The 27,785-nt window shown below is 32.9% G+C and overlaps 1 protein-coding gene across 1 annotated transcript; it reads left to right on the top strand.

The window, feature by feature from the left end:
* The first annotated feature begins 1,025 nt into the window (after positions 1-1,025).
* On the top strand, positions 1,026-23,421 carry LOC127849517 (furin-like protease kpc-1). Its single transcript, XM_052382142.1, has 17 exons — positions 1,026-1,570; positions 2,002-2,103; positions 2,301-2,456; positions 6,075-6,197; positions 6,645-6,712; positions 15,413-15,498; positions 15,761-15,939; positions 16,384-16,596; positions 16,696-16,796; positions 17,891-17,991; positions 18,177-18,291; positions 18,598-18,762; positions 18,987-19,108; positions 19,397-19,468; positions 19,894-20,025; positions 20,937-21,029; positions 22,518-23,421. Exons 1-17 carry the CDS (start codon positions 1,379-1,381, stop codon positions 22,757-22,759), a joined length of 2,262 nt encoding a protein of 753 aa, XP_052238102.1. The 5' UTR covers positions 1,026-1,378; the 3' UTR covers positions 22,760-23,421.
* The last annotated feature ends 4,364 nt before the right edge of the window (positions 23,422-27,785 follow it).

Below are 27,785 nucleotides of genomic sequence, written 5' to 3'. Positions count from 1 at the left end.
ACATGTGCGTGCTCAACAACAGTTGTTCTAGAAGTTGTCCGTGTATAACAGTCATGTGCGTGCTCAACAGCAATCGTCAAAACCAATCGAAACTCAACTTTACCTTGACGCCATTAGCAATCGATGTATCCATTTTTTGCCAGTTTCAATTCGTCCGCATGAACAACTGGTTCTTAAACAGTGCTAATTAGTGTGAAAACAGTTATATTATTCTTAGTCCGTGTACAACAGCAATTGACGGTTCAGGAAATCGCAAAATATTCCATGAGTAATCTCAACACAGACCAACCAGAGGGAAATGGTTGATACTCGATGAAACCGCGTCCGGCTGGCCCTGTGACAGGCATTATCCGATTAAAAACAAGTAAGTAAAAGGGAAGATGTACCTGTTTAAACACTCAAATTTTCCATCTTATCGAGGCATCGGCAGCCATGTTTACTCAATTCTGACCACGTGATTCCCCGCATTGTTCAAATAGCGTTCTCAATTAAACGAAAATTGCAATAAAAGTTGAAAGTGTCGTCCCTAATTCGCTTGTGCGAACTGCACATGCTAATATGGGACGACAATGTACGCACATGTAGTAAACTCCTTTTCACAGAGCAAGGCTCATATATTTGCTTAAACGAGATTGAGATTATGCAAGTCGCGTTCAGAAAAAAACTGGACATAATGCATATGCGTAAAGTGTTGCACCAGATTAGCCTGTGCAGTCCGCACAGGCTAATCAGGGACGAAACTTTCCGTCTTTAATGGATTTTTGCTAAGAAGAGACCTCATTTAAACGAAAAATGTCATAAAAAGCGGAAAGTGTCGTCCCTGATTAACCTGTGCGGATTGTCGCACATTCATTATGCCCAGTTTTCTCAGAGCACGGCTGATGCATTTTACTATATCACTTCACTTTAAGTTGTATAGGATTTTGCAAAATTTTCACCCGCTGACTAAAAATTATCTCTACAAGTGTATATTTTGTTTTCAATTGGACGCAATACAAACCAAAGAGCATGTCATACTAATCTCTGGATACCTACACTATCGGATTTCATTTAAAATATGGTGGGATATTAAGTTTAACTTCGTCTGCTAACCTGAAAAAAATCGGTTATTCAAACCGTGCCATCTACCCACACATGTACGTGTATCAACTTACAAAGCTTTTTGAAATGTTTGACATTCTCATCTCCGTACTAGGTGCAAAGCAGTCGGATTGTTAATCCGAAAGGTATAACAAGAAAGTTGTGTAAGAATAGTGTTAATGGTCTTCGTGATATTATTCTTCATTAAATAAAAATAAAATAAACATTATTGCAGCGAACAAATACCTAGCGATTGGTGTACTAGTGCTTGATCATATAACTCTAATTAGAGACGACAATGGAGGTGTGCAAAGTTTTAACGCAATGGATAATTGTTTCGTTGTTGTTTAATTTCACTGTGAAGGGAGAAACGACAGACAAATATGCAAAACCGATACATTACACCGACAGGATTTTGGTTGAATTCGACGGTTCAGCTGATGATGTCGCCGAATTCGGCTACGCCAACAATCTACTGTACATAGGACATGTAATATTCTGTTGTTTTTGTTTGTCGATTTTCATTTTGTTATATATACTTGTTTCATACATAATTTGATTGATATATACCATTTCTTATTTCTTTTTATATTTTTATGTCATAAAGAATATAAAGGACCTTTTATTTGGAGTCATGTTTTCAGCTACTTAAAACACACATATATATATATATATATATATATATATATATATATATATATATATATATATATATATATATATATATATATATATATATATATATATATATATATATATATCATTTATGACTGGTTTAAGTTAGTTTTCCTTGAAATGCTATATCAAAAAAGATGCCAGTTTAGTGGAACATTTCAACGTTTTATCAGTGTATTAATTTAAAAGATATAAGGTGTTAAGAGAATATGACCTTTGATGTTTTACCCGTATAACCCCGTATAGGTTGTCCGTAACTTCTACGAGTTCAGGTTAAAGGGGGCGAAATCTAGATCAACGAAACCAGTTAAAATCGATGTAGACCGGCTAGAACTAACAGACAAAAAGGTAATTTCGCAATATGTTTGAGTAATATTTGGACCTTTTGTATAGAGATATCTTTTATGGCAGTTATTTGTGGAAAGGTTGGATTCTTCGGCAATCAATGTCATTAATAGTCTATGTAACATGATATTACGAATGCATGGGGTAGTTGCACGATCTATTTGCATGGTTTGTAAAACAAATACCGTATCTATTGACAGCTTAAAAGCTTCGTTCAGATGGAAGCTCACTTCAGGCAACCGAAGTCTACTTCGCCTGTTCAGAGAGTTTCCGATGGAAAGACTGAAAATTCTCATCCGAGGACAAAGAGGGCTGTAGTTCCAACTGATGCGAAGTGGTCCGATCAGTGGCACTTGGTAGGGGTTAATCATGGATTGATGTTGTTTGCTGACGCGTTTCTGTTGTTGGCATATTTGTTGTGGGGTATTTTTCTTTTCTTTAACTCCCGAGCTGATACTTAAATTCAGAAGTGTTTGAGTAATAGACGGTTTATTCATGCCAGTAATAGACGGTTTATTCATGCCAGTAATAGACGGTTTATTCATGCCAGTAATAGACGGTTTATTCATGCCAGTAATAGACGGTTTATTCATGCCAGTAATAGACGGTTTATTCATGCCAGTAAACTACGGTTTATTCATGCCAGTAATAGACGGTTTATTCATGCCAGTAATAGACGGTTTATTCATGCCAGTAATAGACGGTTTATTTATGCCAGTAATAGACGGTTTATTCATGCCAGTAATAGACGGTTTATTCATGCCAGTAATAGACGGTTTATTCATGCCAGTAATAAACGGTTTATTCATGCCAGTAATAGACGGTTTATTCATGCCAGTAATAGACGGTTTATTCATGCCAGTAATAGACGGTTTATTCATGCCAGTAATAGACGGTATATTCATGCCAGATTTTTTTTTCATGTTTATTCAAAACCGTGTATATTTTTTCTGAGAAGAGCGATTTTTTATTTAATAACCGGTTGTTTATTTTAAGTGTCTTCTTTAAACGTATAATTTATGTAATGATGCCATTGCAGGACATTGATTAACAATAAGTCATGTTTGAATACTATGTCCACTAAGATGCATTTCAAATCTATAAAAAATATGTATTTTGTTTTATTAATTTGAACAACGTGTTTGCCAGTAAGTTCCCATTAATGTTATGCGTGTGCTATTTTTCTTCTTTCTTAATCAGTTTATACATCGATTTTAATTTAAAAAGTATTGCCTTAGTATGTATTTAAATAGTATTAAATTTGTTATTTATTGTATATTTATTTACCAGTTGCAAAAGTTGCTGATAAGTATTTTTTATAAGGTTATTTATCAAAACATTTTAAGTTAATTGATTAAGTTAATTAACATTACCTTCTAACCTTGCTTGCCGCCAATATATCAACTGATAGATATATTCAAACATTTAGCATCGATTCGCAATTGGTCAAGCTGGTTGATCGATGGTTCTTTTTAAAAGATTACTTTAATTTCATATTTCAGTTTAAATGATATAAATAAATCACCATATCGTTAAAGATAGGAATAAACAACCGTTAAGATTGTTAAGGCGCACGTTGCACACGTTGCTTATTCGCACGAGCTTGTGAACTGTTAGTAGGATCCGAATACGTAATTGAACTCAATATCGACTCTTAAGCATAACTTCTATTTAAAGACGTCATACTATACGACAGGGGTTAATTGAATTATTCGAATGCTTGAATCTGAACAATACATTTCGCAAATCTGCAAAACAATTAAAATGTTTCAATACATATTGTTTTGTTTTCAAAAGAGGTTAATACTATGTAAGACATTTAGGTCATTTTTACATTAAAACCGTAACACAAAATAAGCTCAATATCTGACGAATTTTTTATAAATTCATTACCATTATACATTCGGACATGAATTATCAACAAAAGTAATGTTTCAAAAACACGTAACAAAATACTATTTGTTTTAATAAATCATTTATGATATGAAAATTATATTGTCGTATAGGGAAAATTTTTCGAAATCATAAAGATTGATATTAATTATAATGTTACTATGTTTAATGAAATTAATTTAATGTCTTCCGACAACTGTATTTTGTTTCATTGAAATGCATTTCCTACAAATGTAAATTATGCTCATTTATTTACTACATTTAGTCTTAGTTCGTTGTTGAAGTAATGTAATTTTGTATAAATAGCATGAAGCTTTAAATTTTAAGAGTTACATAATGAATTATACGTCGTTAATTAAAAAAATAGTATCTGTCTACTGCGACAAAAGTATTGTTTATATTGAATGTGCATGTTCAAGTTTTCTGCATGAAAATGTTTTAGTCTGTTGTCTTACTTTTTGAACATTGATTTAACCCATTTATGCCTAGTGGACTCTCCAATCCTTCTAAATTGGATCAATTTATTTCCAATATTAGGGATGTCTAGTATATTAATTTCTATATTTAGAATATTTCTTACAGAAATTCCTTTAAGCAAAAAGCGCAGACCCTGATGAGACGCCGCATCATGCGTCGTCTCATCTGGGTCTACGCTGTTTGCCAAGACCTTTTTTCCAGACGCTAGGCATGAATGATTAAAGTGTAAAAATAATGTTTCACAAAATGCAGATTCATCTTGAACTGGATGGTTCAATAAAACACTTCTACTTTAAACAACGCACTACGTTCACTCTTTAACTAAAGAATGTGTTACAAAGGATACATTCATAATTTAAGTAATTTGAACCACCACTGGGATTTGGCTTCTGTATTCAAAATGCTTATAAAAATGTCCCCATTGAAAGGGTATCGTATTACCGTCACACTTAATTTAAGTTGGTCCAAAGGTTGCTCCGTCGATTGTGTATCGTTACGCCGTCGATTGTGTTTCGTTGCTCCGTCGATTTCGTGTCGTATTACACTCTGATGTAATGTCAGATGGTAATGTTTTATCATATCTCACTGTATAAAGTTAAGGGTAATTAGAAAAACTGAAGTTTCAAGTGGCCTGAGCACCATAGCATTCGTAAACGTTCCAAAATAATGTTTGGAAAATGATAAATTGTTTGGGATCATAGCATTTCAAAATACTGAATGCGTTGTTGCAGTACAGTTAATTTAAAACAAACTAAACAAGAAGAAAATGCATGGGTCTGTTCAGTCTTATTCTGTTAGATATCATGACAATGTTCCTTATATTTGGATAAGGTAGTAACCAAATAGATATTGATTAAAACATAAATCCCATAAGTATTATTTCATATAGCAATATCGACAGACAAATTCCAGTATCATGACCAGTCTCAATTGAGCCGTGTTCTGAGAAAACTGGGCATAATGCATGTGCGTAAAGTGTCGTCCCAGATTAGACTGTGCAGTCCGCACAGGCTAATCGGGGACGACACTTTCCGCCTTAATTGGATTTGTGCTAAGAAGAGGCTTCATTTAAACGAAAAATGTCAGAAAAGCGGATAGTGTCGCCCCTGATTAGCCTGTGTGGACTGCACAGGCCTATCTGAGACGACACTTGACGCACATGCATTATGCCCAGTTTCTCAGAACGCGACTCAATTTGTAAGCTCAACTCAGTAGATGAGATGTGATGTAACCCTACAGCTGAGTATTGGGGATGTCAGTCAGCTTACAAACGATGTCAAACCTCAGCAGTAAGAATATGTACGTATTTATCCTAAAACTCAGGGTTAAATTGGACCCAACACCCTTAAAAAACAAATTTGTGAACACCAAATTAAGGATGATGATGAAACTCATCTAAAAACCTGAAGAAAAGTCAATGTTGAGCTAGAATGATGGCTTAAGTATGTTATTGTTACTTCGCCAAGGCCTTTCGAAAAATGGTGTTTTGTCCAAAATCCCATACGGGCTAAAATTCCATAGGTGAGTGACATCTTGTGAGACTAATCAACATTACAGTTTCGAAATTTTGGTTTAAATGTTTCCGCTTTCCTTTCTATGTTTAGAAAAGCACCCAGACGCCTGACATTGGTGTTCAAGGAGCATGGGACAAAGGTTTTACCGGAAGTGGAATTAAGATAGCCATCGTGGACGATGGTATAGACACGACGCATACCGATCTCCCATATGTATGTTTATAATACATTTTAGAACAGTAAAACAATCATTTCAGTAATACATCAACTTCTAAACAAGTTTTAGATATAATTATGTTATTTTTTTAATCTCCACAAACAATGTATTGTTTTTGTTATACATAATACCAAATGCACTAAATGCAAACTTTCACAACAACTATAGAAACAATATATTGTTTTTAAATATAATACCAAATGCACTCAAAGCAAATTATCACAGCAACTATAGAAACCATATTTGTTTTCGGAATGACAACATGTTTTTACCACTGTTAATATGTTCTACATTTAAAAACATATAATCGTTCAGTAAAACACAGTTCAAGTAGATTAGTATGCAGGAACTTAGTATAATATTGATAGTAAACAGCATTTGAAAAATAGTACCTTGGTTGTTAAGTTAACACATACTCCTATGATGTATTTTTTCATATACAGAACGCCGCGCTCAGCTACGATTTCATTAACGACGTGGTTGATGCTAGTCATCGGTATCCTGATGACGGGTAAGGCGAGATAAGATGTCTATGAACCGTGCTCTGTAAAAAAAGGGTTTAATGCATGTGCGTTTAGTATCGTCCTATATCAGCCTGTGCAGACCGCACAGGTAAATAAGGGACGACACTTTCTGCCTAAACTTGATTTTTGCTAAGATACTTTCTTGAATAGATACTTATCATAAAAGCGGAACATGTCGTCCCTGATAAGCCTTTTCGGACAGCCAAGCTAATCTAGGACGACACTTTACGCACATGCATTAAACCCCCTTTTCACAGAGCACGGTCCATATAGTTTGCAGTTTAAAGCGAGTATATCGTCTTTTTTTCAATACGTATCCCAAGTTTATTATTTAAAAGCGAAAATTATCAACGAAATTAAAGTTATAAACATAGAACATCAATGCTAATTTGAACAGTCGAACATTCGTTTATAATAAAAAACAATTTGGGGAATCCCTTTTTTCGGTCATACAACACAAAACACTATTTGGCTTACAGCAGAAACGAGTGATATTTATCAGATTAAACCCGTTCGTTTTAAATTTCATTTAATTTAACAATATTTTACTTAATGAATCGTTAAATAAAAGTCTAATGTCATAATATAATATTTTGTGTTTATATCCGTATGAACGTTTATTATTAGGAAAATGTAATATTAAAATCGTATATACATGTATTCGCTTTAAGGGAAAAAATGGAACTGATTGCATGTCCAATAAAAACGTTATACAAAAGAACTCTCGGATCTGTTTGATCCTCGCTTGTATATACACGTGTGTTTGCTATGGTTATTATGATCATTGTTACATTTTACCTTTATTCCATCAACAAACATCTGAGTTAAACAACATTTTTAGCAACACACAGAATATTATGCTATGAATGTATAATTTTATTGAGTTGCGTAAACTCATTAAATCTGTCGCTCAGCTTTTCGGTCGTTTATTCTAGGGATTGTACTTAATCGAAATGATTGTTCAACGTGCATATGCTTTTAAATGAAATAGTTACCCAATAGTTTTTAAAATCTATCATTGAATCCCCTTATTTGTAAATAGGTTTCAGGAATTTAGATAACTTTTTGGGTATATTGGGCAATTGCCCCCTGTTTTTGACAACAATATTTTTTTTTGTAAATTCAATACAGTTATAGCAAAAAACTTCACCCCCTACTTTTTAGATTAATTGGGTTTTTCACCCCCGGTTTTTTAACCAATTGGGTAATTTATGGAATGATATATATAATATAATAAAAATCTACTAGGTTTACTATATTATTTTTAAAAATGGAATTCAAAAAGTTACCTGTACATTATAACAAATAATTACGATTGACCATTTTGATTATAAAAAAAGAAAGTAGAAATCGGACGGGTCTACGAATAATTACAATATTATATCCCAGATAATGCATACGCGACTACGCACAAACTGCAGTGTGCTTTCACATGACCTGTTTAGTAAAAACATTATACAATCCCATCTTTGCTCTTGTGGCGAAGAAGAAACAGCTAGCCACTATTTTTTACACTGCCCATTGTACTCCACCATTCGAGTGCGCCTCTTGAACTGTGTATCGCACTTCTGCCTACCCTCAACCAAGGTATTGCTTTTTGGAAATCCTATTCTTTCTTTGGAAGACAACTGCACTATTTTTGCAGCAGTACATACCTTTATTGATATATCTAAACGTTTTGATAAGACGCCTTCGGTACCAATTCCCACATTATTATAACGTGCTCCCCAGCTCCTTCAAACTCTTTCTCCAACCTCGTTCTACCACTATATCTCCGCGTCCATTTCTCTAACTCTTCCCTACTATCACTTACACATCCACATTATCTATGTATCCATACTCATCTACTTTTCCCACATTAAACCTTACTTCAATTTAATAATACACATGTACTTTCCACCACAACCACTCTTCATTAACATTTATGTAGTGAAGTACTTCTCGCCTAATGCATCGCTTATTCATGCTCGTGGAACGACCTACAATAAGCTAAGTTTAGCTTCCAGGTCAATCCACATATTACTGTGTATTTATTTGATGTATATGCATTCCGAAATAAATATGTTTAAACCAATAATTACAATAATACCCCAAAGATTGATAACCGCAAGAAAGACTGCCTTCTTTTCTAAATAGGTTACGCATGAGCAATTAATTTCCTTCTATATTACATATAAAATAGTTGAAGAATATCAATTTTTGCCATGAAAAAGCGTATAGTCACTATATCATCATACATTATTAAAAAGAAAAATGCATAATCTTTTGCCAAAAAAATGCATGTCATTAAATTCTATGAGTTGTAACTCAAAATATTTACCTTAGAATAGGCACATCGGTTTTGACAGATGTGGAGGCCGCCATTTTGGGCTCAAATAGTATGACCTACTTTCAAAGCCGGGAACCATCAACAGAAAAAGTAGAGCACAAAAATGGCTTTTTTTAATTGCGTACAAATATTCCTTCAATTTGATACCAAAACATACCATTTGCAGTGTATTTTACAAATCCTATGCAGCATGCACTGAACAATGTGTGCTAAGTATCAAGTTGACTGCATGTAACCCTGTAAACAGTAGTTCCGGTTTGGGGTTATGTGACCTAAATAGGACGGCATATAAACTATCCGGTACATTTTTTTTCGATAAATAACTAGTCTAAAAATACGCCCGGTGTTCGTAAGAATTGCGTTTTGTTACGCAAGGTTTTTTACGGGAATTACTTTATTAAATTTGCATGTGCATTTTTGTACGCTTTGTTTTGAATTTAATTACGTTTTGGGTTATTTTAATTGGGTAATAACACAAATGCGCTTGTTATCTATAGCCCTGCAGGTTTATAGCAATGGTGTTTTAAGATATAATATTTAAAGGTCATACTTTATTGTTGAATGCACCATGATTTGAGGCTTAATGGTAATATCCCTTATGCGAAAGTCGAGTGATTTGATATCACGCATCTTAATTTCTGACTTATTGTCCTACATGTCTCTTAAATGGTATGTACTACTTGGAATTTTTAATCCAAAAATGAATGATTTAAATATAGTATACCTAGAGCTTAAACGGTATATCTTTTATTGTCAAAGAAAAACAGAATTCATTTCGTTGTCATTTTTATTGTATAATGTTTTATTAATGAAACAGCTTCTTTTTAAATGTCGTTTTGCTCTTATAACTTAGCCCCGTTTTCTAATTCAATAAAAAGTATCGACTTGTTTGTGTTATGATTAGATTCGAGCGAGCAAAAGTATTTAGGGGGGTTTTCTCCATCTTCTATCCATTTAGCTCTAGAGCGAATAAGAGACCCTTTAAGTTTATTTTCCCTCACAGTTTCTAATTCATTTTGTAGCGCACGTAACTGGTCTGAATCAGTTTCAGTTAAGGAATTTTGGAGTACATGCATATCAATTTTCTTAATTAAATTTGATTCATGGTTTTTGTACTGTTTAGCTTTATATGATGAAAATGAAATAGTTTTTCCTCTTATTTCCATAAGTAATGTCTCCAGAAATAATTGGTCGTTGATAACAAATTGTATGTTGCTATTGTGGATATTTTCTATGTTTTCTATGTTGTAGAAAGGTATACAGTACTGTAGTTTAATATTTTCTATCAAAGTATTAGTGCAATTTAAATAGTCAATATCCTTTAAAAGTGAATTGTTGAATTTCCATGTGCTATATCCTCAAAAACTATTTTTAGGTCGATGATGGAATGATCTTACTTATAACATGAATCAATAGTAGATTTTCGAATTTTGGATGACAGATTATTTGAAGTTAGGAAAAAATAAAGTCTAGCCTGTTGTAATGGTGTTAAGCGTCTCCATGTATAATTGTTGGATAGTGCCATTTAGATATCTGAAAGTATCAATTATATTGTTATCTCTTATAATAGATTGCAGTGTTTTTCTTGCATTATTATTATTGTTAATGGATGTGTAATTTTGATTTTGATAATCTAAGTTGACATCTAAAACACAATCAAAGTCCCCACATATTATATATTTATCAGTGTTAAAATTGGGTTATTTTTTTAAAGAGGTCTGTAAAGAAAGTTGGCGTATCTTTATTCGTCCCGTATACTGTATATAAGGTAAAACTGTTGGTCATATATGTCAAATCTAAAATTAAGTAGTTTCCAACAGAGTCATTTTCAATTTTATTTACTGTGATTGGTAAGTTCTTTTTAAACAAAACGCAAATACCTCTTGAATTTGATTGCCAAAAACTAAAATAACATTCTCCATCCCACTCTGAATATATTTTATTTTTCATATCAGGAGTAAAATGACAGTCTTGGAGACAATAAATATGCGCTTGCTTTGTTTTTAAAAAATCAAAGTAAGACATCTCTACGTTTTTAGTGTTATTTAGGCCCCTACAGTTGTATGAGATTAATTTCAGATTATCCATTTTCATACAGATGACAAAAGTGCTTTAACATATAAATCATAAAACAGGTATCTTGGTACAATATATAAAATACAATAATGATAACTTTTAACTTCTGCATGTTGAAACATAAATAATTCAGCAAATTAAACACAAACATACAATATATTAACAAAAGAACAAAATGTACAAAAGGAGGCTTAAAGTAAAATGAATGATTGTGGCTACAATCAAACATATGGACTTATTTACATCAAAATACATAATTTTACAACATATCTAGCATTCTTTACATTTTATTGTTTTGGTGGTGTATTCCTTGTGGTGAACATAAGAAAAGGAAAAAGTGACAAAAAAACGAAAGTCTTCATGATTCACACAAAAACAACAACAACAAAAACAAAAACTGAATGCAACAGATGTTGATGGCCAGTAAATTCTGCATTCTTTTCAGAAGTTTCATATTTTAATATTTAATACATTATGCAATAAATTTTAAAAGTGAATGCTTAATTTAACTAAACATATTTTTTTATAAAATCTACAAATACACATGCTTTATTACAACAAAAACATGTGTGCTTCACATATAATTATAGTAAGGTGCAAAGCATCCCTGATAGAATAAGAATTTACATTGACGTTCATATTTAAGACTGACATTATGTAATAATTTTTTACAAGAAAAGTTTAATTTATCTAGACGTGTTTTTTACAAAATATACACATACACATGCTTATTACAAACAAAACATATGTGTTAATCATGTAATTAAGGCAAGGTACAAAACATCCCTGATAAATAAAGGATTGTCATCAATTTTATAATGAAAACTCATTTTATCTAAACACATTTTTTTATAAAATCTACATCTACGCATGCTTATTACAACAAAAAACATTTATGTTAATCATATAATTAAAGCAAGGTACAAACATCCCTGATAAATGAATGATTGTCATCAACGATCATGTGTTGCAGATATCATTTATATTCATTTATAGATAGACGCAACTAAATTACGAAAGCGCATTTAAGCAGGCTAATAATTGCGCATTTTTAGAAGATATATACAAGAACAATATGCAAATTATGTTTTTACTATAAAAATTGTGAAAATGTGATTTTTTTTTCAATAATAAAAGATAATGAAAGCGTGGCAGCAAAAATTGTAGATTGCAACCATGGTGGGCAAAAAGATAAAGTATACAAGGACACTAGAGTCTTATTAATTGGCCTACATAGGTCTATATTGGGAAGTCAATGATTTAGTCTATATGAACTGCATGAGTTTGTGAAATAGCAATTCACTGGGTAAAGGAGTATTATACTATTATGTTGATTCTAAGATATATTTTTAACAACAACTGATTATAACATTCTGTGATTATTTAAATAGTCGAATATTGAAACTTCTTTAGTGATGATAATGTAATTCATATAAACAATAGCGCAGCGTAAAACTTGTCAAGCATATACAGAGCGCATATATACACATCTTTTTAGTTGATAAATTGTTAGAATAACAGTATTGTCAATGTTTAATTTTTTCAGTACTGCAAAGACAGCTGCAAGATAATGTACCTTAATGTACCCCAAGTTATGCAACAACAGTTCATTTTGAACAATTGACCTATAATGTACATATAGGAAAAAACAAATATTCATCCTGAATATACTATAGTATAGGATATAACTACACAGATTATTTAACACAATCCCTTCATATAAAATGGGTCTAATTACATCGAACACAATAATATCATCGAAGCATTAATTTATGTTTTTTTTAAAGTAGACCTACAAACAAATAAGTATTTCTACTATAAACATTTGATAAATATAAATGCTTTCATGCTATTGCGTCACCTGTGTATAAATTTATGATTTGTTGTGCTATTCAGGAGATACACTTAAGAAATTTGATAAGGACTATGATCTTTTAAAGGTATAAATAAATATAGACTATAAGGGTATACTTTAAAATAGAAGGCAAAAATCTATAGTCAGTTTTTAGAGTTTATCCGATTATAATATAGTTTGCATCTTTGTTTACGTTTGCAAGTATTCACTTTATTTAAATGATTTTTTTGTTATAGATTGTAGTTTTCTCATTTATTTATTTTTCAATAAGTTTTATGGTTATTACAAAGAAGGTATTTAAATGTTAGAACAGTTGTTTACAGTTACTTTGTATTTAAAAAATGCAATCATAAAAGATGTAAGATGTGGAACATAACACTTTAGCTTGCAAATGTCATCACTCTTACTGGCTGCTCCCGCCGATTCTTTTTTACTGCCAGAAGTTTTCTATGACATCATTAACATTGTCATATATATCAAACTTTATACGTTCTTCTGCAACAGTTTTCCCATAGACCGCCCCATTAAAGTACCACGCACTGTCGATATTCGGATGCAGTAGAAGCAAGTTGATGAGCCCCTGGTTGGGCTTTGTTACGTCATCCACCAGCCTGTACCTGTTGCTTTTCATTGGTGCCCTTTTCCGCATGATGGCAGATTTCACGGAGTTGTTACGTAATTTGATTATCACTTGGCGGATCTGCCCCTTCTTGGTTGGAATGCGGTGCATGGCCACTACATCTATTGGCTGTAGGTCGACCTCTGTGTTGACTTTTAGGATCTCACTGACAGTTTTTGCCAGTGAATGTGTTTACCTTGTTTTCCGGCGCATGACTTTCATCGATAAAATCATGCGAGTTTTACACTAGGGTTGAATGTATTGGCTTAAGTGTTTGTTTAAAGCACCTGCTTCAAATGAATTAATTCTACCCATTATTATTTCAGAATAGGATAGGGTTGATTTTTATCTGTATGATATGTAAGCTCCTGTTTGCTAGATAAAAATAATGTAAGCAATTTCAAAAATAAAATCTTTTGAAACTATTAAGGAAGCAAAAATTCAATAAAAGTATATTTTAAATTTACATATGAAAACCTATGCACTAGAAGTTTAACCCATTTATTCCTAATGGACTCCCCAATCCTACTAAATTGGATCAATTTATTTCCAAAATTAGGAATGTCTAGTAAATTTATTTCTATATTTAGAAAATTTCTTATAGAAATTCCTTTTAGCAAACAGCGCAGACCCAGATGAGACGCCGCATCGTGTGGCGTCTCATCTGGGTCTACGCTGTTTGCCAATGCCTTTTTTCTAGACGCTAGGCATACAGTGGTTAAATAATGCTGTAGAAATAATAAATAATAATTTAGTGTTCATGTATGACAATTCATCTGACAAAGTATTTACATTCTGCAATAACTGCTGTTTGATTTTAAGTTCTAACTGATCGATTTAGGAATGAGACCTCAGCAATATTAAGTGATGGTATATCGGAATAAATATTGCAATGTAACAAACTGAATATTTGTGATATTTGAATGAACAAATTAAGCGTATAAAACATAGATCGCTTAATTGTGTCATAAAATTGAAAGGGCTTGATGGCATCACTGTACGTTGATACTTAAATTGATGTAGTTAAAGCTCCGAAGAACCAAAATCTGTTCATTTTATAATGCCACTGTTGTCTTTCTTTTATGAACAATTTAAGTTATCCGATACAGTATTCGACGTTACTAATTGCATGTCCATAAAAAATCTACTGTTGTAATTAGTTTTCTTAATTTTGAAACATGACAAAATAAAGCGTCATGACAAAATATTTGACATACTTCACACATGTCTAACGGCTATGTTTGTACGTTTATATGGTTAAATACATTAATTTAAATCACAACATGTGTATGTGCAAGTTTCGTTGCATGTGTACGAAATAATCAAACATACATTATGATTTTGACACTAGATCAGTAAAATATATAAATTGCACTACAAATGTACAGAATATCGACTAAATTGCACCTGACATGCATTTACTAGTACTGTGATGTTTATTAGTATGAAGAATGAAGTGAAAAAAACATCAGTCACCTTTTTCTTCTTTAAGCAACAATGATACATTATATATTGTCAAGATGATTGACGTTGACTGCCACTAAGTCAGGCGTACATCAATCCTTAACCCATTTATGCCTAGTGGACTCTCCCATCCTTGTAAATTGGATCAATTTATTTCCAAAAGTAGGGGTGTCTGGTATATTTATTTCTATATTTAGAATATTTCTTACAGAAATTTCTTTAAGCAAACAGCGCAGACCCAGATGAGACGCCGCATTATGCGGCGTCTCATCTGGGTCTACGCTGTTTGCAATGTCCTTTTTTCAGGACGCTAGGCATGCATGGGTTAATTAATCAAATTGCAGGCATGGCACGAATTGCGCCGGTGTTGCAGCAGCATTGAAGAACTCTGAGTGTGTGGTAGGGACAGCGCACGGCGCTTCTATAGCTGGTATACAATATACATTTGTATAGTAAATAATAATCATTAAGTGTATTTTTTATTATTGTGAACACAAGAAACGTATTAAAACTGAATTGAACAAGCTACCGATGTAAGAAAGTACTTAAAGTTGTTGAACGAATCATAAGTCTTAATAATGTCATAATACTTACAAATGCAATAGCCTTTTACCAGTGCTTACATACATGTAAGTATACTCGCGCGATAAATTTGGTATTCAAATATGGTCACTTGGTTTTTCTATTTACAGGTTATAGAATATTGGACGAAAAGATTGGTGCAACGGCAGCGGTCGAGGCTCGTGCCTTAATATACAAGTTGTCCGACATTGACATCTACAGCAACAGCTGGGGTCCCGCTGAGACGGGTACAGAATTTGACGCCCTACCAGCAGTTGTCAATGCAGCCTTCGAAGAAGGCGTTGCAAAGGTTCAATCAGAATTATTCAAATTATTAGGAAAAGAATACCTGGTTCATTGAGGGGTTATTTGACGGTAGTTTGCACAATTTTACTCACATAATATCATGCAAAGTTGTCAACCATAACACAGAACTAATAACAAATACCATTTTCCCGGTACAACTGTTGATTTTCGACATACAAATCGCAGCATATATTCGTTGTTCATATAAAATGCGGAATCAAGGCAAATGGTTGGTATTTATATACCAAATATAATTATTACACGTAAATAACTTCTTATAAATATTATAATTTTACATCCAGGCGGTTTTCCTGAATGTTAAACCTAGTGTCCCTCTCCGACCACTACTTATGCCGATGAAACTGTGGTATTTTGTTTTACTCATGTGTAGATCATATAATGGTATAAATGATACACTTGAAATATAATTCGTATAACATACCCACAGGGAAGGGGTGGTAAAGGGGCTATCTACACGTGGGCGTCAGGAAATGGAGGCGAGCACTTTGATGACTGTCAGGGTGATGGATACAGCATCAGCACATACACCATTGCAATCGCGGCCATTGGCAAGTCAGGATCACCAACCTGGTACTCTGAACACTGCTCGGCGGCATTGGCCGGCACATACAGCGGCAATTATCCTAAAGACCCAAATATCGTAAGCTACTGCTTTTTTCTAAATTATTTATACAGAATGGGAAATTTAGACATGTCATAATGAAACAAGACATTGGAACATTGCAATTGTGTGTTTAAGACAACAACTGGCCCATCTAACAAGTGCGTGAATGACTTCACTGGTACATCGTCTGCCTGCCCATTAGCTTCTGGGATAATAGCGCTAACCTTGCATGCAAAGTAAGTATACATTTATGTGATATGTGTAGTGAACATATTGAAACTATAGAACACCTTTTCTGGGAGTGTAAGCATATTCAATCTCTATGGAATCAATTGACAACCTTTCTAGAAAAACAACAATTAAATGTTAAACTATCTCTCTTAGACATCAGTTTACAAATAAATACCTTCAAAATACAAGAGGTTAATAACGCTGTAAATTACATAATTATATTAATGAAATATTTTATATTCAGCATGAAATGCAAAAAACAAAAACCTACAATGAACTGTTTTATCAATTATTTAAAACTGAAGAATCAAATTGAAAAAGAAATAGACCTAAACAATGATACACTTCATATATATTGATAAAAAAAATGGAAACACATTAAACTTTCATAAAAAAAAGTCTAGTATGCTTCTTACCCACTTTATGCAACTCATCCTTATTCATGATTATTCTGTTGTTTTTCTTTCTTAAAAATCACAAACGACCAAAGAAAACAATACATATTAACATTTTTTTTGTTTAATAAAAAGGAAACCACAAGGTCAAAAAAGCATATATTAGCATATCTTGTTTAACATGTTTGAACATTATTGCTGCTACATGGTTTCACTTTGTTTTATGATCATATACATGTATGCATTGTATGTCTTATATTAAATAAAAAAGTATACATTTACACAACAGTACAAATTATTTTTTCCTCGAAGTGTAATCATGCTATAACCCACAATTAAATCAAGATAATAACATTAATTAATGTCTGTCGTATAGAAAGCACGAACCTTTATGTCGTTGATTTCCATTTTAATAGTTTGTTTTGACCATTTGATGACTTAATAAATTCAGGAATGGCTGGTATTACAGGCTGGAACTCTTAAATATAAATCACGTGCAAACGTGTCTTTTTTTCCTAGTTATTTATATAAAAAGTGCACAAATTCCTGATTGCTTCTTTATTTTAGGCTTATTCTTAAATAATAAAGTGCACAGATACATGTTTATGATGTGAAGTATTTAGAGCAAAAATACATTTTTATGTTAAACAATTTAGTTGAATAGCATATAACATTCACATAATTTGCTTTTATTTGTTTTTAAGTTCAAATTTGAATTGGAGAGACGTTCAACATCTGATTGTTGAGAATGCAAAAGATGCAGGACTCAATGCGAGTTTCTACACCAATGGTGCGGGTAAAAAAGGTGATTATCAACACTCAGATCGTTTCGGTGAATTGTGCATTACAAACTTGATATGTCATTTGTATAAAATTCAATATACTTTTTTTATTTTTTGTTTTGTATTCTAACTTTATTGCATCAAACGGAAACATTCCGAAAATACACACATTATATATTTTGCTTACAACGATAAGAAAATATTGTAGTGAGCCCATATTTTGGATTCGGGTTAATGAACGCAGATGCAATGGTTACCGCAGCCCCGAATTGGCAGACAGTTCCTTCTAGAGTCAAGTGCTATGCGTTTTCTACAACCCAAAAGTAATTGGACATTTGTCTCATAGTTTCAATAATATGATTATCAATATCAAAATGAATAACATAGGTTGCAAAAAAGTGATTTTAAGCCAGTTATAAGGGTTTGTCTCGATATAAATGTATGATGTCAGCTGTATAAGGGACGTTTATATAAAACTTAATAACTAAACGAAATTATACTTAACCGAAACGATAATTCATTAGACAAAACTGAACGATCAATATATGTAAAGATATTTTTCGACCTTTGATTTTTTATAATTTTCAACGTCAACGATATAACACGAATTATGTGCTTGGATTATCTAGAAGTAATACAGTTGGAAACACGGCGACTGATACCATTGATATGAGCAAGTGCAAGATAACCTTCACCGAGCACGTTGAGATCAAGGTTTATTTCCAGTCAACGAGAAGAGGTGACACACAACTACATCTGGAGTCACCTGCTGGCACAGACGTCACCGTCTTGAAGTAAGATCGCGTGGACCGTGACATAATGTTGTTTTTATAGAGATACCCATCGTAAATTATGTTACCACTTTGGGACGTGTTTGAGTTGGGAAGTAAATTAATGTCAACACCTTTAAATAAGGCAACACAAATGGTTTGACGATTATACTTAAGAAGTGATTTTCACTTTAATCGTTCTCGGACGTATTTAAATAGGCATTCGTCTGGGTGCACATTTATTCCAGTAATCGAAATAATGACGCAAACAATGCTGCATTTGAGTGGACCTTTATGACCGTGCATTTATGGAGAGAATCTGCGGTTGGAACGTGGAAGATCGCACTGAAGGACACGGTCGGAGGAAATAGTAGGATTGCTTTAATATAAATAAATCACACTTATTTATGAGTATAGTACCTTGAAGTATTCATATACCCTCATTTACTAAACATAACAAAACGTTCGTTCCTCGTAATTGATTTGTTGCGGATAGGACATGTTTTAGAAGATTGATTTGGCAAATGTAATGCGGCATGTAAACTTATTTCAAATAAATAAATACATTAATGTATTATTTTACACCGAACTTTGATTGGATCGCTACTATTACCAAACGATATCTTACAAATAGTTTTTCGTTTTTTTTTTTGTTCAGCTTTGAATCTATATAGGTGGGAGTTGTTCATATTCGGGACCATAACAGACCCTAAATTAGGATCACCGTCTGGTATGTACGAAATTGAATGTAATATCTATACAAAATTCCAAGCTTTTTGTCACTATAAGTGTATTATCATTTCTGTTTTATAAACATTTTCCTAAGTTGGGTTTTTAATTATCTTACGTTAAATCGAAGACTACTGGAGCTTTACAATAATATCTTGAATTCAATGTATCTTGAGTTTTATGTTACCGTATAACGGTTGTTTTTTTTATAAATAATTTCCTGACAATATAAGTGTGACGGTTGAATAATCTATGTGGACGTGGCTATATTGTGTGTAATAAGATTACAATATTCTATAGATTTGACAATGTGTTTTCCGTTCATGTTTCACTCATCAATAGGCATGAACCTCTTTTTACTTTTGACGCATCCAATAATAGCTTTTCCTATATCAATTCCAACATTAAGCATTATTTATTGTAAAGCTGGATCCCCCGGTGGCGCATGCTCCAGCACCGTTTCGTGTAGCGGCACCAATGCCGGGTGCTTGAAGGAAGCCCTCGTCTGCGTAACGTGCACAAATGGATATCGCGTAGTCAATGACTATTGCGTTGAAGGTATGGTATGAAATACTTGTTTATAGGGAAAATTGATCGACTAACGATATGTATTAATAGCATAAGATTATTGTAATTTACGGTAAGTGCTAAGAGGGTACCTGTCTGACTATTCGAAGATAATAAGAGAACTATTTTATAATTGAAGTACAAAACGCTACTAATACGTAGAAACTTATATATTTTAACATTGCGTATACAAGGAAATACATATATTTAAGAAAATAATTATATCAACAAAATATGTTGCATTGGTAACTGTGTCATCAATTGAATTATAAAACACTTAAGGGAATGCATTACTTTCTAGCACCTGATTGATATTGGAAAATGTGCTACTTCAAGTGTTCTCTTCGTTATTTAACTAAAATGTATATTTACGTACGTTTTTCTACAATCAATATGTGCAAACTGTATTCAACAATTAATATCAACAAGACTTATTTCTTAACAGCGTTTAGTCGAATCAGATATGAAGGCGGACTCCTTTTTAATCTCTAATGAATCGCTATGAGTCTTGATTAAGCAACTGTCATCAATCCATTTTACAGCTTTATACTGTAATATGTGAGTAAATCTAGTTTCCGTAGATAATGATAAAAAACCTGTTAATAATGTTACAGTAAAAATAAATTGATAGCGATTGTTTATATCAAATCAGGTTGACGTTTCCAAAGTATCCGGATAGAGCATTTGGTCAGCAATCTTCAAAACATTCAAAACCAACAAACGCTGTTATTAACCATGCTTCATTTTCCAAAAAGGTCTATAATTGGCAAAAACACTAAAACACAAATGTCCAGAGAAAGCGTGATTATTACTTTCGATCTCTCTTCTGGACATTTGTGCACGTCAGTTGAAATTGTGTTTGTTCTATGTCGATGACAAAAGCGTTTTTGGCTTTGTTTTAGACGGAACAGAAGGCGGTTACTGTGACGACAGTGTTCTATGTCGGAGTGTGACAGGCAATTTGAAATGCAACGTCACCGTTTGCATTAAAGAAGGTAAACGTATATTCATTATCAATCGTTAGATCGCGCGTAAAACAAAAACATTACATCGATATTTTGCATGTTATCTTCGACATTGTTTATACGAAATGGCATGGTATATGTAAAATATATTGGCACGTACACATGTATGTAATATGCCAATGATCAAAGCTGACGTTTAAATATTTAAATTCTTTAACAACACAAATATAACGATTTTTATGGTTTTCATTATGAAATAAAATATTAAAACATTGAATGCTACTTAACAAATAAGTTGTGTGTGCATGAAACATACTCATGTGTAATGTTATTGTCGAAAACAAAGCGTATTTATATGATATGTTACAATTGCGAAATTTCGTACGTGTGTATTTGACGCAAGGGAACGGAAAGGAAGGGTAAAAAGTAAAATGCGAAACTCAAATATAGTTAAAGATTAATACAAATGTATAATTATAAACCAGTTTGAAAATAGTTCATAGTATTGACAATGCACGGCAATGGGCAAATTAAGTGATCGAACTCTGAAGTTCGGATTGAAAGCACGTTCTGGTATTAATCTTTTTGTTTTAATATAGCAACACATGATACACTTTCCACTACACACTTTAGCCTATGATTGTAACTAATTTTGTTTTGAAACAGGTATTTCATCGTTGCAAGGGGATGAGTTCAGTTTTAATTATTGGTGTCGCGTTCTGAGAAAACTGGGCATAATGCATGTGCGTAAAGTGTCGTCCAAGATTAGCCTTTGCAGTCCGCACAGGCTAATCAGGGACAATTTCCACTTGTATGACTTTTTCGTTTAAATGAAGTCTTTTCTTAGCAAAAATCCAATTTAGGCGGAAAGTGTTGTCCCTGATTAGCCTGTGCGGACTGTATCATGTTTATGGCGATGGTGTACGTATTGTCCTGTCTGGTAAAGGCTATTTGTCACTTGTCCTAAATTAAAGACAACTGAAGGTCAACAATAATTTTTTACCTGATGATACCCCTAGAGTTTTATTTTCACTTGATTTTTCACGTAGAAAACGTTAGTGTTTATTTTCGCCCCTTTTTTAAATGGCACTTTTCGAAGTTAACATTTTAATTTAGATACTCATATGTTCGCGTAACCATGGTTTTCTATATTAAGTGGCATATGTGTATAATAGAGATATATACATAAATCTTTAATGCGTCGCAGATTTTGTTGGAAACATCTGATTTAGATGCACATATGTTATTCACATGCTTATAAGTACAAATATGCTATTCTGTGACGTTTGTTCCCTTATCTGATTGGACAAACACGTTTATGCTGTAACCAATTGAAAACGTTCTATCCATCTGATTATGACTAACTTTCACGGATAAAAATCATTGACCCTAGACGGCATTAATGTATACACAATATTCTACATGTATACATATGCTTCTGAAATTGTCAGTTGAATCATTTGGTAACTGAACGTTTTGTTTTATTTTAAAGATATAAGTCTTTGTCTTATTCAACAGAACCACAAGGCAAATCAGATTCATTCCCTCCTGGAGCAATAGCCGGAATAGTTATTGGTGGCGTTGCCCTGATTGCAGCTTCCGTTGGTGCGTTCTTCATCGTCAAGACCAAATGTATCAACAAGCCATCTGCACAAAACGGTGCTGCATCCATTGGGTCCGCACCTGCCCCGCAATCATATGTACATGCAATAAGCTATGATAAGACGAATCAAGGATACGCAAACAGCGGGTTTTCTTAAGTACGTGACAACATGAAATATAAACGTGCATATTATTTGAATAGTCGATTCATTGTCCGTAAAGCGCTAATTTTATAATCGTTCACCGACTGAAAAGGGCATAAATTGATCTAAATTTATATTTTCTTATTTCATAGCTTCTTCTTTTTGTATGATATCTTAGTTAAAATACTAAATGTCATGTTCAATTATTATAATTATACTCATATGTCAACAGCATTTTTGTTACGGATTTAAAATAAAGTCTCTTAAAATACGTTTCTCAATAACGACATTATAATATATATATTTTATATGCGTATGTTAAATTGAGTCTATAAAAGCTTACCATGTACATGTAACACAAACCGATAAAAGTGTGTGGAGTTTTTATGGTTGCTATTATTATTTTGATTATTGCAACAGTTTAATAACCATGCATACAATGCATATACTGGCTGCAAATCAATATTGAGATTTCACAATTGTGTGTGTGTTGCTTAGTGCCATAATGAACAAAACATACTGTGATAATATGATAATGAGTGCCTTATTTTATACTTAAGTATTCGTTGTTGAAAGTATCTACAACTGCCATATCTCTAACTTAATTTGTGTATTTTATAACACTAGCGTATACATGTGCTTTGTTAATTTTTTAATTAAATAAAATTGAAAACTATTGTAAGACTTTCGCTTTTCTACGATTTCAGCGAAATCGGGTCCGTGTATATACCGTCTTTTCCATTTTAATTTTGAATTCGACACAACGAAAAACAAAAATCAACGTATATTAGTTCATATATTCGGATTTTCTTATAACCAGAACAAAAACAAAAAATAAAAACATAGTTGAGTTCTTTGTATCGTTTTTTGGTGTACTAATAACAAAACAAAACACAAATCTTATTTCCCTAATCATATTTCGTTTCAATTTTAATTATACAATAATCAATATTTGAAAATTGAAACACAGTGCCTGTTTCCATTCACCGCTCTTGAATTGAATTAATCTTTAATAAACTTAATGGTATACGAAAAACGAGGGGCGCTCCGCTGTTTTGGAGGGATAAGTCGTGATTGATTTTTTGCGCAGTGTTCTCCCTTAGATCTTAATATTTTTGAATATATACAATTATAGACGAAGAATAGTCGAGTCTTGGGACAGCTTGTGTTGGCTACTCTAATGGGGAAAAATAGATCTAGTAACATTACATAACAAGACTATTGCATTATAATGATAGAAAAATAAACGATAATTAGAGTTCATTATTTAAAATACCAAATAAGTTACAACTATTAATAACGTTTTTAGGTACGTTTTTCCACTTTTCGAATGACTGTTTACATGAACTGGATGTGTATAAAACGAATAAAATAATACATTTTTCGACTTTTGCATGCACTTTAACAGATCACGCAAGCCAACGATTGCTTGAAGGCGCGTTTCTCTCGGCAAATCATACACGTATAGTTACAGATATACAAGCTTTTCTGTAATGGTATTCGAGTTCCATTTTAGGAGACAACCAGGGTATAGAACGGAACGTTTCAACGCGTGCAAGTAGTTTCTATATGCGTTACGCATGCTATTCACCTTCTTTATGAAACGTAACGTTTAAAGTCATTTTTAGCTCTACTGGCCAAAGGCCAGAATAGCTTATGGGATGGCGTGCTTTCAGTCCGTCCGTGCGTTAGACTTTTTCTTGTTTACGCGATAAAGTCCACAGTTTTCATCCGATTCTTTTCAAACTTGTTCAGTGTCTTTATTAATGAGGAATCAAACCCTATTGAAAATGGGTTACATCAGAGTAAAAAGTCCAGAATTATAACCCCTTGAATTTGAGAAAATTGTGAAATAATGCTTGTTTACGCAATAAAGTCCAGAGTTTTCATCCAATTATTTCCATACTTGCACAGTGTCTTTATCTGAATGATGAGTCAAACCCTATTGAAAATTAGCAATATCGGAGTTATAAGTCCAGAATTATCTCCCCTTGAATTTGAGAAAAAAAAGGAAAATTCAGTTTTTTATGTGCTTAAGTCCATAATTTTCATCCAATTCTTGGCAAAAGTGCACAGTCCCTTGACATATTGCTTTCATATTTTGCAAACTTCTTTACCAACATGATTCCAATCTATAAACAAGAGCAGATAACTGTATCAAGCATTTTGTAAGAATTATGGCCCTTTTTCCATTTACATTATGCATATTACTTTAGTTACATTGCCATAACTTATTTATTTATGATCAGATTGTTTTAATACTTTGACAAAACAACACTTACCTGAATACCACAATGGCTTCCACCCTAACAATACCCCACGCCCCAACCCAGAATCTCTGCCCCCCCCCCCTTAAAAAAAGTTTTTTCCGTTTTTTTATTTTTGAAAGATCATCTAATAAATGACCACACCCCACATTATACCCCCCTCTCAACCCCCTACCCCACCCCCAAATAAAAAAAAATATGTTTTTTTCCTTTTATTTATTTTTGAAAGATCGTCTAATAAATTATTCAATATGAAGCACTCGAATAGTCGAGCGCGCTGTCCTCTGACAGCTCTTGTTTAAAAAGAGCAATATCGAAGCAATAAGTCCAGAATGACTTCCCCTTGAATATGAGAAAAATTTGAAATCCCGCATATTTACGCAATTAATTCCACCGTTTTCATCCAATAATTTCCAAATTTGCACAGTATCTTTATATCATTGAGGACTTGAAACAAATTGAATATGAGCAGTATCGGAGAAATAAGTACACAATAATCTCCCCTTGAATGTGAGAAAATTCTCCTTGTTTGCGCTATTAAGTACACAGTTTCCAAACTTGCACAGTGTTTATAGCAGTAGAGCGATTCAGGCCCTCATGGGCCTCTTGTTTTTAATATCAAGGCAGGTAGGTAAATATTTGTTAGCATTTACTTCATCTTGAGCGTTCTTTCCGAAACATAAAATATGTTGTTTAATTAGTTCTTAAATAGGCACGTTTATTGATATTATTAATAATATTTTATATAATTATTTCAAGCGAAAAACGGTTTTTACATAAGGTGTTTGGTTAGCGTTGATAAATGATCAGTTTTACTACGCCTGGATTTCAAATACAGGTGTTATTTTACCTGTTTTTTCATGATTTTGGAATTTTTCCCATCTCAAAACATACGCAGAATAATTTGTGCCATTAATGTAAACCAGTATTGTTATCAAATAACATTCCTGATCAAAGCCTGAAGATATGTTTTAATAGAGACTATTTATTGCGTTATAAAGAGGCCTTTTCACGTTTTGGAAAATTGACAAAATTGAAAAAGTTGTTTCAGATTCGCAAATTTTCGTTTAAGTTATGATATTTGTGAGGAAACAGTAAAACTGAACATTTACCATGCTCTAATATATCCAATATATGCATCTTTTGACGATTTAAAAACCTGAAAATTATAAAGCGTTGCAACGCGAAACGATCGGATAATTTGGAGAGTTCTGTTGTTTTCGTTTAATTTTGCGAAACTACGAAGATTGCTCATTGGCGTCGCACTGAAGTGCGGCGACCAGTATGTAATACGTTTTTTTTTCGCTTTTGGGAGGAGAAGTTATTTTACGGGTCAATGTATATATTTTTGTTGTCATAATATCTTGCATAGTGATGATTTTTTGTGTAAATTAGTTTAAATAAGTACTGCATTTGTGCCTATTACATTTACTACAACATTTATTGCCAATAATGCAAAGCTTATTCTTTTAATAAATAACTAATCACAGGGACTGGGCTATAATAAAAGATCACAGGGACTGGGCAAATACGCGAACCGGTGAAACTTTCTGGTTTTGTATATAATCAAAATATATTTATTTTGTGGTTTTTCTAACAATAGCGCAGACTTTTGCTGATTGAGTTTTGGTTAACGCGTATTTTCTTCAATTTTACAAGACGACAGCGATTACACGGTTTATTGCTTTATTGATAACCGTTACACTACAGTCATTTATTAATATCTTAGTAAGAAGGTGATTTTTCAAGCGGTTCCGTAGTGTAGTGGTTACACGCTCGCTTCACACGTGAGAGGCCCAAGGTTCGAGCCCCATTAGAATCAAATTATTTTATTTGTGTTCTATGTTAACTTTTTGTTTTGATGTAGACATTTTAAAATCCATTTTACTACAATTTGACATTTTTATTAAAATTAATGGGGGTCGCATGGTGACAACGTTAATTAAAAATTCTTACATCACTTAAATATCTTATAAAAATACACGTGTTTAAATATTAACAAATAAATGCAAACAACACATCTATTATCCATGTATTTTTTATGGTTGTCTATCATAGGCCCTAAGTACTATCCCTACCACATATAGAGCGCGAAGCGCGACACGTATTATTGATTGTAACAATGAGTTGCGATAAAGGAAGCAGCCGCTTATCAAGGAGGAGCTGTGTCCCAGCAACACGTTCCCCTAGAGTCAAGCACTCCTTGGAGTTTTTTTAAGAACCACATATAGAGCGCGAAGCGCGACACGTATTACTATCCAGGTGGTATGGACCCTTTAGCATTATCCGACCATTACGTCCATAGTTATCTTCCTTAGAATTTGAGAAAATTTGAAATTCTTGTTCAAGGTCCAAAATTTTCATCCGATTCTTTCCAAACTTGCACAGGTTTTTTATCAATGAGGACCCAACCCAAACCCTATGTGAGCAATATCGGACCATAAGTCCAGAATTATGAATTAAAAAATAAAAGTGAAAAACTGCTTGGTTAGGTGATTATGTCAACATTTTTCATCAGATTCTTTCCAAACTTACAGTGAATCCATATCAATGAGCATTTTACCTCATTTAAAATGAGAAACATCGGGCCAATAAGTCCAGAATTTTTTATATTAAATTTGAGAAAATAAAGAATTGCCACTTGTTTAAAAGATTTCACAACTTTCGTCTGAATCTTTTCAAACTTGTTAAGTGTTTTTATATCAGTTTTATTCGAACCCTATTGAAAATGATGAATATCGGAGCAATAAATCTATTATGATCTTTTAGTGAAT

The sequence above is a fragment of the Dreissena polymorpha genome, chromosome 1 (assembly GCF_020536995.1).
Source record: "Dreissena polymorpha isolate Duluth1 chromosome 1, UMN_Dpol_1.0, whole genome shotgun sequence".
Classification (NCBI taxonomy): domain Eukaryota; kingdom Metazoa; phylum Mollusca; class Bivalvia; order Myida; family Dreissenidae; genus Dreissena; species Dreissena polymorpha.
The sequence above is the reverse complement of the archived record's forward strand: the minus strand, read 5'-3'. Positions and strand labels throughout refer to the sequence as shown.

Bases quoted from the DNA above. Each gene is read 5' to 3' on its own strand.
- LOC127849517 (XM_052382142.1), top strand. From the start codon at position 1,379: ATGGAGGTGTGCAAAGTTTTAACGCAATGGATAATTGTTTCGTTGTTG. The intron at 6,198-6,644 runs GTATGTTTATAA...TTTCATATACAG, and splicing joins CGCATACCGATCTCCCATAT to AACGCCGCGCTCAGCTACGA. The intron at 21,030-22,517 runs GTAAACGTATAT...CTTATTCAACAG, and splicing joins CACCGTTTGCATTAAAGAAG to AACCACAAGGCAAATCAGAT.